Here is a 14,830-nt window from a genome sequence, read left to right as displayed (position 1 = left end):
TGCCTAAGTAATGGAAGCTATCTACTACTTCTAACAATCCCCCCATACATTTGAAGAAGCCTATTTCCTGTACATTTTTAAAGTTTATTGTACCTGCACATCTACCACACACAACACTAACTTTCTCTGTTAACCTTTCTATGCTACTGCCACACCCCTTATGTGTTCATAACATACACTGTATGGAATTTCTACTACACCTCTATATATCAAGCAGGGCCGTCTCCCTGAAAAGATAAGTGATTTGTCTGGATGTTTTACTAGGACTTGGGTCTTGCAAAATTAACTCTGAAGCCCTTTGATTTAAGACCTTACTTTCACACATGAAATTTAATTCTTGTATAGATTCATCTATAAGAACAAGGTCATCAGTGTCGAGGAGCTCCCAAGGGTAACTAGTCTAAAAATTCCTCTGTTCTGACCTGGAGGACTATAATAAACTAGAGGGAGCTGAGAACCATTCTTTGGTGAACTCTTACCTGTATACTAAATTTGTTGCTACACTCATTGCTGACTTTCACCTAACTGACAGCATCCATATACATGGCTTGTACAGCTCTCATCAACCACTAACCTATCACTAACTTCTGCATTGACCACTAGATAAGGGAGCGAGTGATCCTGACAAATGCTTTATCCATGTTGACAAAAGCTAAACACAAAGGTTTATTTTTTGCTAAATGCTTCTGGTGAAATTGCATTACTTGGAAGATAGCCTCAGTTGTAGTACAAAACCAAACTGCATCTCATTTAGGTTAGCTCTTTTCCTGATTAGTTAAGTTATGACCCTTTCTGTAACTTCCATGTCCTGCTCCAGCAATTTGATTTTTCTGCAATTATTTCTGTATCATGTTTACCTTTGTAGCAATTGATTATTATGGTGCTACACCAGCTGTCTTTCCTATTTTTAAGTCAGTAGGGTGCAATAAGAGGGAGATTTGATTGCTGTTTCTTCCAAGTTGAGTGACTTTATAGAAATTCTGCTATTGGCTCAACTGCCATCCCCATCAGTTAGTGCCCATTTTTCCATGCTGATTTTATTTGGATGGTTTGACAGGAGCTAGAGGACTGCACCAAACTCCAGTACGTATTTTGGTATGGTTTCTTCCACTGGCTTTGTAATGCCAATATTTTACAGCATACTGAGTGCTTTTTGCATGGCACTGGCACTAATGAGGTCACTGAGTAACTCACAAGACAAGATGACCACTTCTAGCTGAGTGGGGAGTATACTGAAGGTAGTGACTTTATGCCAGGTGATAAGAGGCTGAAATATGATAGAGGGTACAGCAACAGATGTCTTGTTGTAGAGAGAGATATGGTTACTCCAGTTGAAAAAGAGGATGGTGGTGAAGATGTGTCAGGTTGCACCCTCAAATTAAAGGAAAGTGAATATAAGTGGCATGGGTGAGAGTGTGAAGAAAGTGTCAGACGAATAGAGAAGAGAATACAGGGAAATGCAGTTAGTGGTGAACACAATGGAGTGTGTGGTCAATTGTGAATACCAGTTGGAGGGGAAAGGAGGAGGTAATAGGTGGCAGCAAGATGATGTGAAGTGTGTTAGGGTACATAAGAAGTCAGAGGTACATAAGGATAGAATTAGTGGGAGATGAACAAAGGTTGTTGTTGTGGGGATGGCTGATATTGGCAAAATGAGAGAGGTACATAGGGGAAAGGCAAGGTGGACAGGGCATTCAGTGGCAAATAAAGTGGTAAGGTATGATATTGAGAATGCACGAGAAAAAGGAAGTGGTTTCCGGAAGGGTGAGTGATAAGGTGGATGAAATATGTGCAGTCCTACTCTAATAGTAACAGCAGTTGAGTGAATAGAACCGTGGTTAGAAGAGTGATGGAAGGCTAGGTGTTAGGAAGATGAGTTGTTGGGGTGATGTAGCCAACTGTATTATCATTAGTAATATTTTCATATATGTAACAGAATATCTTAAAATATTCTTTTAGAATTCTTCTGAAGTAGTGTTTGTGCTAAAATAATGTGTATGTAGAAAAGCAATAAAACCTATTCAAAACATGTCTGATGGTGATGAGATCTATGTTTAGACCATTGCAGAAGAGCAGTGGCTATTAGATACACTAAATCAGTGTAGACAAGTCTATTTTAGAAGGGATGCAGTCTAAAATGTGTACATGTCTGTACTGTTGACTTTGTCAAAATATATTAGGGTGTTTAGAATATAATTGCGTTTTACCAGAAAGGATATAAAAACAAATGTAAACTGTGTTTATTTGAATAGTTTTAATCAAGAATGTAATCACCATTGTTTTCATCGACTGCAGCCTAATGGGAAAGTAACTGAAAAAATGTCTGAAGGACTGTTTTCAACTTCCTCTCTGTTTCTGATCTTTTGCCTCTTATAAAATGTTTTAGTGATCGGAACAAATGGAAATCCATAAGTGCTAAGTCAGATGCGTATGAAGGATGTGAAAGAACTTTCCATTCTAACAATCTTATTTTTTCTTGGGTTTGATTTGAAGAGTGTGGCCATGCATTGTCATGTTGGAGAATAATACCTTTTCTGATTACTAAAGCTGGCTGCTTTTGACATAATTTTTCATTTACACAGTTAAGTTGTTGGTAATAGACATCTGAATTGATGGTTTTTTTATGTTCCAGTAGCTGTAATGGATGATACTTCTCATGTTCCATTAAACACAAAGCAAGGAGTTTTGTGGATAGAGTTTTGGCGTTGGCACTGACCTTTCATTACATGATAACCATTGTCTTTTTCTTTTTCTGTTATGATACAAAACCCATTTCTCATCACCTGTAACAATGCTCTGCAGAAATGATAGGTTGTTATCAGTGGTTAGAAGACTGCTGTAGATGGTGGAATGTTGTGTTCAGTTCTCAAGCATAAGCTCATGTGGAACCCAATTTCCCTCTTTGTATGTTTTCCCAGTTTGCTTCAGATATTTGTAGATAGTTGAACTTGACACATAAAATTTTTTATTCCAAATCTCTGGTGCTTTGACATGGATCCAATATAATAAAAGGTCTCATTCAGTGTGGGTTGTCTTCCAGAGCGAGTTTTGTTGGATATGTCACAATTGCCATTTTTAAACCTTTTAAACCACAGCTGACATATACAAGCTTTCACTGCATTCAGATAAACTTCACAAATGTTTTCATTACTTCTGTAGCAGTACTTTTCTTTCCACACTCATACAGTAAGCAATGGCGAATATGTTGTTTCATAAAGTCCTTATCTTCCATGGGGATGATTACTGAAATAACTATGAATGACACACTGCCAGATAGAAGAGATGATGTACTATTTCTAGACAGTTCCTGCCCATTTGACCTTGGTGCTGACATGATTGGTTGATTCATATTTCATGGTGGTGAAAAAACGCAATTACTTTCCAAGCACCCTAATAAATTCACTTCTAACATAGGTCATAACCTTTGAACACATACTCCATTTGAGACCTAACATTCCAGTCTCTTCCAACAACACAAAGACAAAATCATGCATCAAGAAAGCAATCTTTCTAACTATCACTACTCTTGGAATTAAACACAAAAATCTCAATAATGATTGTTCTTGACAACGCTATATACATAACAACTAAAACTGCCTAGAAATATTTAACCCTGATGAGTTTGTAGGAGCACTACTTTCCCTTTGGTGGAACTGTTATCCAACTATGCCTTATTTGGTTGGTTCAGCCAACTGTTGTGCATCTTGCATAGATACACACCACCTGTCATAAGACGTGGGAAGATTTTAGACAGTTCCTGACAAGTCCTGAAAGAAGCAAGACACATTATCTCTTTGCAATCAGAATTTACCTCCACCATATGGAAAATATATCCAATAGAAGAACACTCTAAAACTTAACAGTTTATGGACTATTTGAACATTTATCATGTTTCACATTCTTTATATCTTATGCTGTATTTATATATTATGCAATACTGTGTTACAACATTTAATATAACGCATATACATTTGTCTGGATATGTAATTCTATAACCAGGAGCTAAAATATTATGTTCACTTGAGACACTGCTATGCCATATTTCAGAATGCTATCACCAATTCCTCCTGTAATAAATAATTTTCACTTTGTTATGCTTTCTGAGAATTGTCTATTATTTTAGTGCTCATCCACTAAAAATTGGTGATTCAAATCAACTTTTAGAATTTGTTTTTTTCATCTCCCATTCACAACTGATAGAGTAAACATCCTTCTTCAATGAAAATACATGGTGTTCTTCCAAATAACTTCCTTTTGAAGTATTGTGATCTCACCATGTCAACTGTCAACCTTTTATGTTGCTGAATACAGCTTCAAGCTTAATCCGACATGGTGTCTGTCTTCATCTTTGTTGTTTTTTTTTTCCCATGTATTTGCCACTCTGAGCATGCGCACTGGATGCGCATGCCAAATGCTGAGAATTCTCCATTACATTCGCCGGTCTAGAATTTTTGATGTGGCTGGACTTGTAGCCTCAGCCTTCGTACCAGACCACAGAGCTAGCATTACCACTGCCATGGTTGTGCAGCTACTGGCTTCAATGCTATTTTCGAATTGTTCCTGCAACATCTGTACAGCAACCAATTTTGTAGCCTCATACAGCAGATTTCAGTCACTATGTGCACCACACAGATAGATGACACTTCAAACAGCTTCTTAACTCGAAATGTGATGTTTCTTCTCACCAACCATGCATTTCTTAACAACACTCATTGGAACACTTATTCAACAAACTGAACATTTTGCTTGTTTTTTCTTTCATATTTTTCAGCTTCACCATGAGCTTTTCTGTTCCAGTTTCTTTCTCTTCATTTTGTTGCATTTTTTAATACTTTTAGGTGCATCCATTCTGTAACATGCGTTTTGATGCTCAGAGTTGCTGTACTCAGCACCTCACCTTGTACACCCAGTCTCCGATGCACAGCTTTCGCTGGTGGGTACTGCATCAGGCTTTGCAATTGGTATTGTTTCACAGTGCTTCCAGCAGTTACACTTGCATTATTTTTTGCGTGATTCATTCTTCCTGCATTTAAGGCATTCATTCTACAGCTTCTGCAGGTCACACACTGCACCTGCAGGCCAGCACCTTCAGCCTCTGCAGGACATGCACTGCTCTTGCAGGTTAGAACATTCAGCCACCGCAAACAGCTCATTGCTCTTGCAGGTTTACAACTCTTTTGCCTCTGCAAGTAGCTCACCGCACTTGCAGGAAAATTCTTGGCACTGCTTATGTCTCAGCAGCCAACATTGCACTCTCATATACTTTGGCTTTCACATCCTGTGGGTTCCAGTTTCCTAGACACTTGCTATCACGCTTGCATGTCAGTTTTTGCTTTCTCTGTCTCAAGGAGACCACCTTTCTGAGCAGCAAACCATGTAGAACTTCTTTCAGCTTCCTTTTTGTTGTGTTCACATTCCCTTTTTGTCATCTTCTTTTGATATTTGCTCCTTTATGTTGATTGACCTTTTGGTCTGAGCAGGGAGTCATGTAGGAACACTACTTTTCCTTTGGCAGAATGTTATCCAGCTATGTGAGATTTCATTGGTCTAGCCAATTGTGATGCATCACGCTTAGATACATGCCACTTGTCATAAGATGTGGGAAGATTTTAGACAGTTGCTGACGAGTCCTGAAAGAAGCAAGACACATTATCTCATTGCTGTTAGAATTCACCTCCACCATATGGAAAATATATCTAATGGAAGAACACTCTAAAACTTAACAGGTTATGGAATGTTTGAACATTTATCATGTTCCACATTCTTTATATCTTGTACCATATTTATGTATTATGCAGTATCGTGTTATGACTTTTTGTATGATGCATACGCATTTGTCTGGATTTGTAATTCTATAACCAGGGGCTCAAATATTTCTTATGTTCACCTGAGACTCTGTTATGCCATATTTCAGAATGCTATCACAAATTCCTCCTGTAATAAATCATTTTTATTTTGTTAAGCCTTCTGAGAATTGTCTATTATTTTAGTGCTCATCCACTAAAAGTTGCTGGCATTTTACAGAGCTTGTGTTAGACCGACAGCAGAATTTGGTTCCATATCATAGATGGTCTTTGTATCACCCAAACTCCTTGACTGCATCCAAAAGAAAGCCTCAGTCTAATTGGCTGGTGAAAATTCTCCAACATACTGTTACCTCTGGCCCATGACCACCTCCATGCAACACACATTCCTCTCTTTCATTTCATTGGCACTTGTCTTAATCACTTCACTTTGTCCAGAGCATTGACCATCTGCAATTCTGTTCCCATGAATGTTTTTTTCTGCAGAGGTTGGCTTAGGAATGAACGTGAATCAATAAAAGCACTCCAGTCTCAGAGGGCCTGGGAAGATTATGAGCACTATTCATTCCCACTAATTAGGTTATATAAAGAAACGATGTCTATGATTCCCAAATGTTTTTCAGTCCACTTCTTATCTTAGATTCCTTGTTTGAATCTTATGTGGATCCTCTTTACTTTTCCTCCTTCTGAGATTGATCAAATAAGTACTAAGGGTTAGTATAATTGACTATATGATTAACATCAAACACATTGCTCCAGTATGGTCACAGCTCAATGGCTGAAACCAGTGCAAAGTTAAACATGTTTGAAGTATCTAATGTTCAGTTATGTACTATTGCTGTTTTAATCTTCTTCTTTGGCTTCCTTAGAAGATTGAGTAGTCCTTGGAGGTGTTTGCTGATGAAATTTGCTGTAGTGGGCTGGAAGCTCATTCCAGGTTCATGACAAAGTAAATTAATCATGCAACATGTGGCAAGCCAGTGAGGGGGACAATATACAGCTTATACACTACTATCCAAAAGTTTAAGACCACTCACAAAAGTTTGTTTCAAAGTGAAATTTTTAGTTCAATGTCATTGATTTAGATAATTTTTTGGGATAAAAATATGGAATTATATATTGCATAAAGTTTGGGGTTTATTTGATATGGAATAACATTATACATATTTTAGATATGCAAATAATCCTGTTTCTTGACAGCAAGCCTATTTGAGAATGCTGTCAAAAGCATTTTAGCATCCACTTTTTGTCAACATTGCAGTACATTTTGATTATTTACACTCCTTATGTACTGTTGGTTGAGATAACATCACTTAATGACTGTGTTAAATGAATTATTGTTTCTTTCAGGTTCAATTCTTAAAAATAAGTAAAATTAGTGAAATTCCTAAAAATTTCTAAATATGGGCAAAACCAGTAATTTATTACCTGAAAAGAGACAAAGCCTTGTCACATTAAGTTTTTCGAGATGTAGCCAAAAAGTTAAAGATTCCTACACTGCTGTCCGCTCCGCCATTGTAAGGTATAATGAAACAGGATAAAATAACAATAAAGCTTGGTCAGATAATTTAAAATTAACTTTTAAATCACAGGATAAGCTCATCAGGCACCTGACAGCAAATGAAATCGCTGCACAAGTAAGTGAAGCTGGCAAAGTTAATGTGTCTCCTGCAACTGTGAGAAGAAGACTCATTGCTGCCGGTCTAAATAGTCATTGTACTATCAGGAAACCACTGCTTCGACCTGTGAATAAATATAAGCGACTCATAGGCCAGCAAACACCAAACCTGGACTGTTGATCAATAGAAACAAGCCCTCTGGACTGATTAATCAAAGTTTGAAATCTTTGGATCCTAGCGTAGAGTTTATGTGAGGCAAAGAATTGGTGCACAGATGATTCTTGAGTGCATGGTGGGGGAAGTGTGATGATCTGGTGGTGTCTGCAAGCAAGTGTTTGGGGTATTCATCAGGTGACAGGAATATTGAACCAAAACAAGTATCACTCTATACTCCAGCATCATGCCATTCCATCTGGGATGAGTCTGATTGGTGATAATTTTGTGCTGATGCAAGATAATGATCCTAAACATACTTCTAAGCTATGCAAAAACTATTTACTGAAGAAAATGGATGTAAAAAAGTTGACTATAATGGAATGGTCAGCCCAATTCCCTGATTAATATCCCATCGAAATTGTGTGGGATGAATTGGATCGCAGAGTCAAATAGCGACAACCAAGTAGTGCAGAAACCTTCTGGACATTCTTACAAGAGGAGTGGCAAAATGTTACCAGTAAATATTTGCTTTCATTGGTCGAAAGTCTGCCCAGAATATGCTCCGCAGCGATCAAGGCCAAAGGGTGGATATTTTGATGAGTCTAAGATTTAGAGTTTTTCTCTGATTTTGCAGTTTTGTTTAGTTGCTGAGGTAATTATGTTATCCAATGAATGTAGCTATATGTTAAAATATTTCACTATAATCTCTCAGTTATTTCTGTTTTATAGATGTCTTTTCAAAATAAGTTTAGGTAATCTTAAACTTTTGGATAGTAGTATAGTTGCTCATCTTAACATAAATAGCGGTTAACTCTTTCTGAAATTACAGCCTGAAGTCTTGAAAAGGAGGGATAAAGTGAATATTGCTGCTCTATCCAAGATTAACAACACCCCCAAAAAGAACAAATTAGATAATATCTAAGAAACCCTTTTGATCATAGGTCTGCTTTATGGGATAAAAAATGATATATAAGCTCTATGATGTAAACATACTTAACTATGTTGTGAAAATGATTTAGATTAATAGTCAAGAATTAGACTAACATGATTTTGAGTACCCCAAGACAGAAATAACCACTAGAGAGGTTGAGAAGCTTAACCTTTTAGCATTCAGATTATTCTGTCAAATGTAATGTTTATTTATTCACATTATTTTAAATTAATAATGTTATCTTGTAGCTTCAAGATTTCAGTGATGTGATTGTTTATTTTTACAATGACATAATAGGTTAGGTATGACAGGCCAGATCGGACCAGTTTAAACATAAAACAGGTAGAATATTTTGGCCAGATATGGCTGGTTTAAATGCTAAAGGATTAAAATCTGTTGCAACTTTGAGAGTTTTAATTGTGTTGTTCAAGATTAGAGATGGTGATGTAAGAGATTGTTTCATGAGCAGTGATTGTGTCTTTGTGTTACTCAGTGAGATTAGATTATGTCCCTACTTGACTATGTACTCAAGGGCCCCAATTCATAAAAGCCCCAAAGCCTCCTCTGCTCTAGTAATTTATTTTTAGACTCATTTTTTTTCCCCAAAATCCAAATTTAAAATTTAGAAGTGGATCTAATTGCTCTATTTTATGATAAAATCAAAGATTGTTTGCATGCACACAGATATTCTGACAGCATTTCTACTAAAATAGTTTATTTCCTTAACTTGGTACATCTTCTCTCTCTCCCTCTCACTGTTTGCGTGGGTGTGTGTGTATATATATATATATATATATATATATATGTATATATATATATATATATATATATTGTTTGTCATTTGATTGCAGCCATGCTGGGGCACTGCCTTGAAGGGCTTTTTTAGTCAAACAAATCAACTTTAGGACTTAATTTTTTTTTAACGTAGTACTTATTCTGTTGGTTTCTTCTGCTGAACTGCTAGGTTACAGGGACATAAACACACCAACACTGGTTGTCAAGCAGTGGTGGTGGGGAACAGACACAAAGACACACACACATATATAGGTGCAGTTCTTGTGAAGTTATTGAGAAGACCCACCCACATTAGTGAAACTGAGTTCCAGGAGCGCTCTGTAGAAAACTTCTCAAACACTCTACCACAACAAACCAAACTACATCTCTACATCCCTTCTCTTCCTCACATTTCTGCTTCATGTACTTTGAATACCTCCCATTCCCCAATCTTGTCCTCTTGGCCCAGTGCCACTGTATCATTGCTCTCTGCTTGCCCCCCTCCCCGACCTGTGTGTTCTACCCACATGCCTTGTCTCACTCAATTATTGCTATCTGCTAACCCCTGACCTGGGTGTTCCACCCGTAACAAGAAAACTTTTCCCTCACCCTACCCCAACAAGCCAATTTACATCACTTCTCTTGCATTTCCTCCTTCATTCACTATGCCTAGCTCTCACTTCCCAATCCTGTCCTCACACCCCTGTTCCTCTGTATCATTGCTATCCAGTCTCCCCTCCAACACTATATATACCCAGGTCTTTTGCCACTTACTTGCACTCCTTAATTGCACTTCCTTCGCAATATCCTGTCACTTAAATTATGACATGTGAACCTCAAGGGTATGCCCTGGCACTTTCCACTATGTATATCTCTCTCTTCTTTTACTCAACCATCTCATTTATACTCTGATCCCCGTTCCATGTGAGCATGCCTGGCATTTTGCCACCATCTCCATCTCCCACTCTCTCTCTCTCTTCTCTTGCACTTCCCTCAGGTTGAGCAACTATTCTTTGCAATAGCACACCTGTTTCTGTCTTCATTCCTGGTCTTTCCCTCTCTGGCTGGGTAATCTTGTACTTCCTCTTCGGTAAGACACCTGTATCTGTCTAACTATAACCTTTTCACCATCGCCTCCTCCAATGCCCCCTTCCCTTTTAAAAGTTTTTGTCTTGCACGTACTTGGTGACTCTGTCTGTGTAGGTGCCACTTAAAAACACCCAGTCCACACTGTAAATTGTTTGGCATTTGAAAGGGCATCCAGCTGTAAAAAACCTTGTCAAAACTGACCTTGCCTGTCCTTGTGCCACATAAAATGCACTACTTACCTGGCCTGTGCTTGTGCCACATAAAAAGCACCAAGTCCACTCTGCTGAGTGGTTGGTGTTAGGAAGGGCATCCAGCTGTAAAAATCCTGCCAAAACAGTCCCAGAAGTCTGGTGCAGGCTTTGGCCTGGCTGGCTCTTGTAGTACCGTCCCACCCATGCTAGCATGAAACATGAATGTTACATGATGATGTTATCTATCTATCTATCTATCTATCTAGCTAGCTATCTATCTGACGTACTTTTTTCAGTTTCCATCTACTAAGTCCACTCACAAGGCTTTGGTTGGCCTGAGGCTATAGTAGAAAGCACTTGCCCAAAGTGCCATGCAGTGGGACTGAACCCTGAAGCATATGATTGGGAAACAAGCTTCTAATCACACAGCACTCCTGCGCCTACACACACACACATATATATATATACACACACACACACACACACACACACACACACACACACACATATATATAATCATAAATATATAGGGATTGACAGTAACCTGCTTCTCCAACATACTGAGAATTCAGAAATAGCAGCCAAAGAACTACTGATTCCAAAACTACAAATTATTACTCTAAATTACTCTAAAGGTTTTTTCATACTGAGCTACCCGGCAAAATTGTTAATTATTAATTTTATTACTAATTGACGATTCCCTGCCCTGCATATCTATATCTATATATATATATATATATATATATATATATATATATATAGTTTGATAGTTCTTGTCTTGATAATGATCCCACTACCTCTACTCTTCACAAGCTTTGTGCATGTATTATTGCTTTTCTACATACAGTAATCCCTCACCATACCACAGTTCACCTATTACGGTTATGCTTTATGTGTGATATGATGGAGACTGACTTGAGTAATTTTTTATGCAGATTGAGTGGTAGCATAGACTTCCATTAACTCCTGCTATAGATACCCAAAGATGCATCTTCCTTTTGAGTTACAAATAACAGTTTATCTAGCATTATGAGGAAAACACCTACCACCAAATTAATTCTGGGGTTGTTTGAAAAGAGAAAGTCGATGTTCCCTCCAAGCCTAAATGAGGGAACAACTAACTGCTCTACTGCGCCCAATGGTAGTCAAGTTGACTCAAGGTGTTGATAACAATTTCCAATTCCCATGTGGCAGACTTGAACCCTATTTGAAGATAATACAAAACAAAATAAAACAAAACTTACCTCATCCATTTTACATCTTCACAATTTAAAATTACACTTAACAATTCTAGAACCTCTGCTCTTACTTCAGTCCTTCATTCCCTATAGAACACAGGTCATTGAATGGCTTTTCTCCATTGTTTTTACATCTTCAAAGTAAGGATTTCTTCTAGATCTTGTTGGTTTTGAATTGTCACTGATGCTTTTGTGACTTTACTTTTTCTTTAGGTAGGGGTGTTGGTGCTATGCAAGCTCATCTTACTTCTGGGATGAGGTGGTCCATATTAGTCTGGCTTCTGTCCTTTGCCAGTTCAGCATGGGAAGCCCTACCATCAGCTTGAACTCTGCTGGTCTAGCTCTGAGGGTCACTGCAGCTCACAAGCCATCTCACCATAACAAAGACTGGACCTTACTCGTTACAGTTTGTAGGAAATCTAATATAATTTTTTATGATTACATCTTATTTAGATGACGGGGTAGCAAAAAACAATCCTGCAGAGACTTAACAGCTATTCATGACACTCCTTTGGATAGATGAAATAAGTACCAACATTTTATGGAGATGATTTCATTGACTAAACTCGATTCCCACTTCAAATTTGTGATGTTGTACCAACATGAAATCTTAATTATTTTTTTGTTTTCCTTTTCAGTGACTAACAATGTCACGCTATCAAGAACTTGAAGGATTATTCCTGCTGAAGGATACTATTGGCTCTGGTAAGAATCAATCATTATTTTTTCAAAACTATTCTACAATTCCTTAATTTGTTTTATGTCTGCTTTTTTGTGCTTTCATGAATTGGACAAATACATTATTGTTTAAGCAGTAAGTGTGTTTAAAAAGACATAAAAGGAAGAAATAGAGAAAACAGCAACAAGACAATGTGGCACTTGATTTTAAAACTAACCAAATGGGCAGAGTAAATGAATTCAAATGACGGCTGACAAAAATTGTATAAGAAAATACCTCAAAGGGGAACTCACTTCTCTTTAAGCACATACAGCTTATTGTCTCAAGACTAAGCATACTGCCTTAATCTGTTGGGTAGATAGTGAAGGAAGGAAGGAAGGAGGGAGGGAGGGAGAGAGGGAAGAAGGGGTCAGTAGAGTTGGGTAGCATGCTTAGTCTTGTGACTATTATATTCCTGGATTGATCAATTCTTTGTGAGTGAATTTGGTAGATGAAAACTGCAAAAACCCCTCATATGTCCATGTGTGTGTATTCTTGAAAATGAGTTGAACTGAGGTTCATAGGATGCAGCACAGAACTTTGTCAGTGAACAGGTCGCGGCCTCAAAGCGACGAAAATATTTTGACACAAATTAAATTTAAATGTTGAAGTGAAACTAACGGTTTTTGTGTGTTGTTGAATGGCTTACAGACATCTTGCACACTGTAATTGTTTTTGTTTCAGTACACGATCTCAGATCAAGTCACTTGCTATGCAAGTACATCTCTGTAATTTTTCTAAATCACTGTGGATAAATGCCAGCAATGACCTTCTTAGGCTCTCCAATATTTTAATTTATAAACAGAAACAATCAAGGGTAGGAAGTGGGGTTGCAAAAAATTCATAATTTCTCAAATTTTCTTTTCTATAGCATATAAATGTATTTATGGGGAAAAAAAATATTGAAAACATCAATACATGTGAGAGTGATAAACGAGGAGGGTTATCTTTGGATGTGCTAGAAACAACAGGCAAATCACCCTTAAATCACTCACTTTTCCCTCTGAAAATTCTCTTCCCATGGTTTTGAAGTGCAAAAAAAAAAATTGGCCAAAATAGGTCCGGAGTGAGATGATGAGGGAGGGGGGTTGCAAAAAATAAAAGAGTTTTCAAAACATTTTCCATACAAAGATGCTCCCCAGCAAACCCCATCATTTCGAAGGCTGTCATTTAAAATAGAATGGGGAAAATCCTCAAAAACATTTTCCCCACATAATTTCTTTAAAATCGTAATCTATGCTGTTTGAAAGGGATTTGTATAAATTTTCATTAAAAGATACTAATTTTCCAGGAAGTTATGAGGGAAAAAAGTCAGATCTTGTGAATTTTCCAAAACTCCCCTCTCCACACCCTTGGAAAAATTCTTTCCCATAAATCCCTATATACTTTGAAGCCACAACATCTAAGTGGTATTTGTAGAAAATTTTGTTAAAAAGTATCTTTTTCTGGATGTTATGAGGCAACAAAGTCGGGGGCGTATACATCTGTAGTAATACCCTTTTATTTATATTTTTTCATTTCTTGTTTATTTCATTCATTGTTTGCAATATTCTCACTTCACTCTCTCTCTCACTCACACACACACACACACTACACAGCTCACAGATGGGCTGCTGAATTGTAATCTCTATGTTGCTTTGAGGGAAAGATAAAACTTGACAAATTGCCTCGCTCTCTGTTGTTGGACTACTGTGATGTTTTTTTTAAAAGAGAGAGATTATGACTGTGATAAAATAATGAAAGCAATATTTACTAAGCAAGTAAGCACTATTGTACCAAGAAATAATTAGCATAAAATATAAAAATTATTAGAAGTGGGAATCAAATGTGAAAATATTATCAGGGGCTAGCAGAGAACCACCTAGAGGGCAGTCTTTCTACTTGTGTATATATGTATATGTATGTCTATATATATATATATATATATATATATATATATATATATATATATATATATATATATATATATATGTGTGTATATATGTATATGTATGTCTCTATATATATATATATATATATATGTATGTATATGTGTGTATATATGTATATGTATGTCTATATATATATATATATATATATATATATATGTATGTATATGTGTGTATATATGTATATGTATGTCTATATATATATATATATATATATGTGCATGTATATGTGTGTATATATGTATATGTATGTCTATATATATATATATATATATATGTGCATGTATATGTGTGTATATATGTATATGTATGTCTATATATATATATATATATGTATGTATATGTGTGTATATATGTATATGTGTGTATATATGTATATGTA

The 14,830-nt window shown here is 36.7% G+C and overlaps 1 protein-coding gene across 1 annotated transcript in view; it reads left to right on the top strand.

Moving 5' to 3' along the window:
* Positions 1 to 14,830, top strand: part of LOC106868720 (maternal embryonic leucine zipper kinase) — a 92,294-nt gene that overhangs the window by 5,536 nt on the left and 71,928 nt on the right. The window contains exon 2 of the mRNA XM_089353993.1: positions 12,441 to 12,507. Coding sequence (XP_089210119.1) covers positions 12,450 to 12,507 — 58 coding nt within the window. The 5' untranslated portion in view covers positions 12,441 to 12,449. The remainder of the gene's footprint in view (positions 1 to 12,440; positions 12,508 to 14,830) is intronic.

This window comes from Octopus bimaculoides, chromosome 6 (genome assembly GCF_046866305.1).
Source record: "Octopus bimaculoides isolate indiv1 chromosome 6, ASM4686630v1, whole genome shotgun sequence".
Taxonomy (NCBI): domain Eukaryota; kingdom Metazoa; phylum Mollusca; class Cephalopoda; order Octopoda; family Octopodidae; genus Octopus; species Octopus bimaculoides.
The sequence above is the reverse complement of the archived record's forward strand: the minus strand, read 5'-3'. Positions and strand labels throughout refer to the sequence as shown.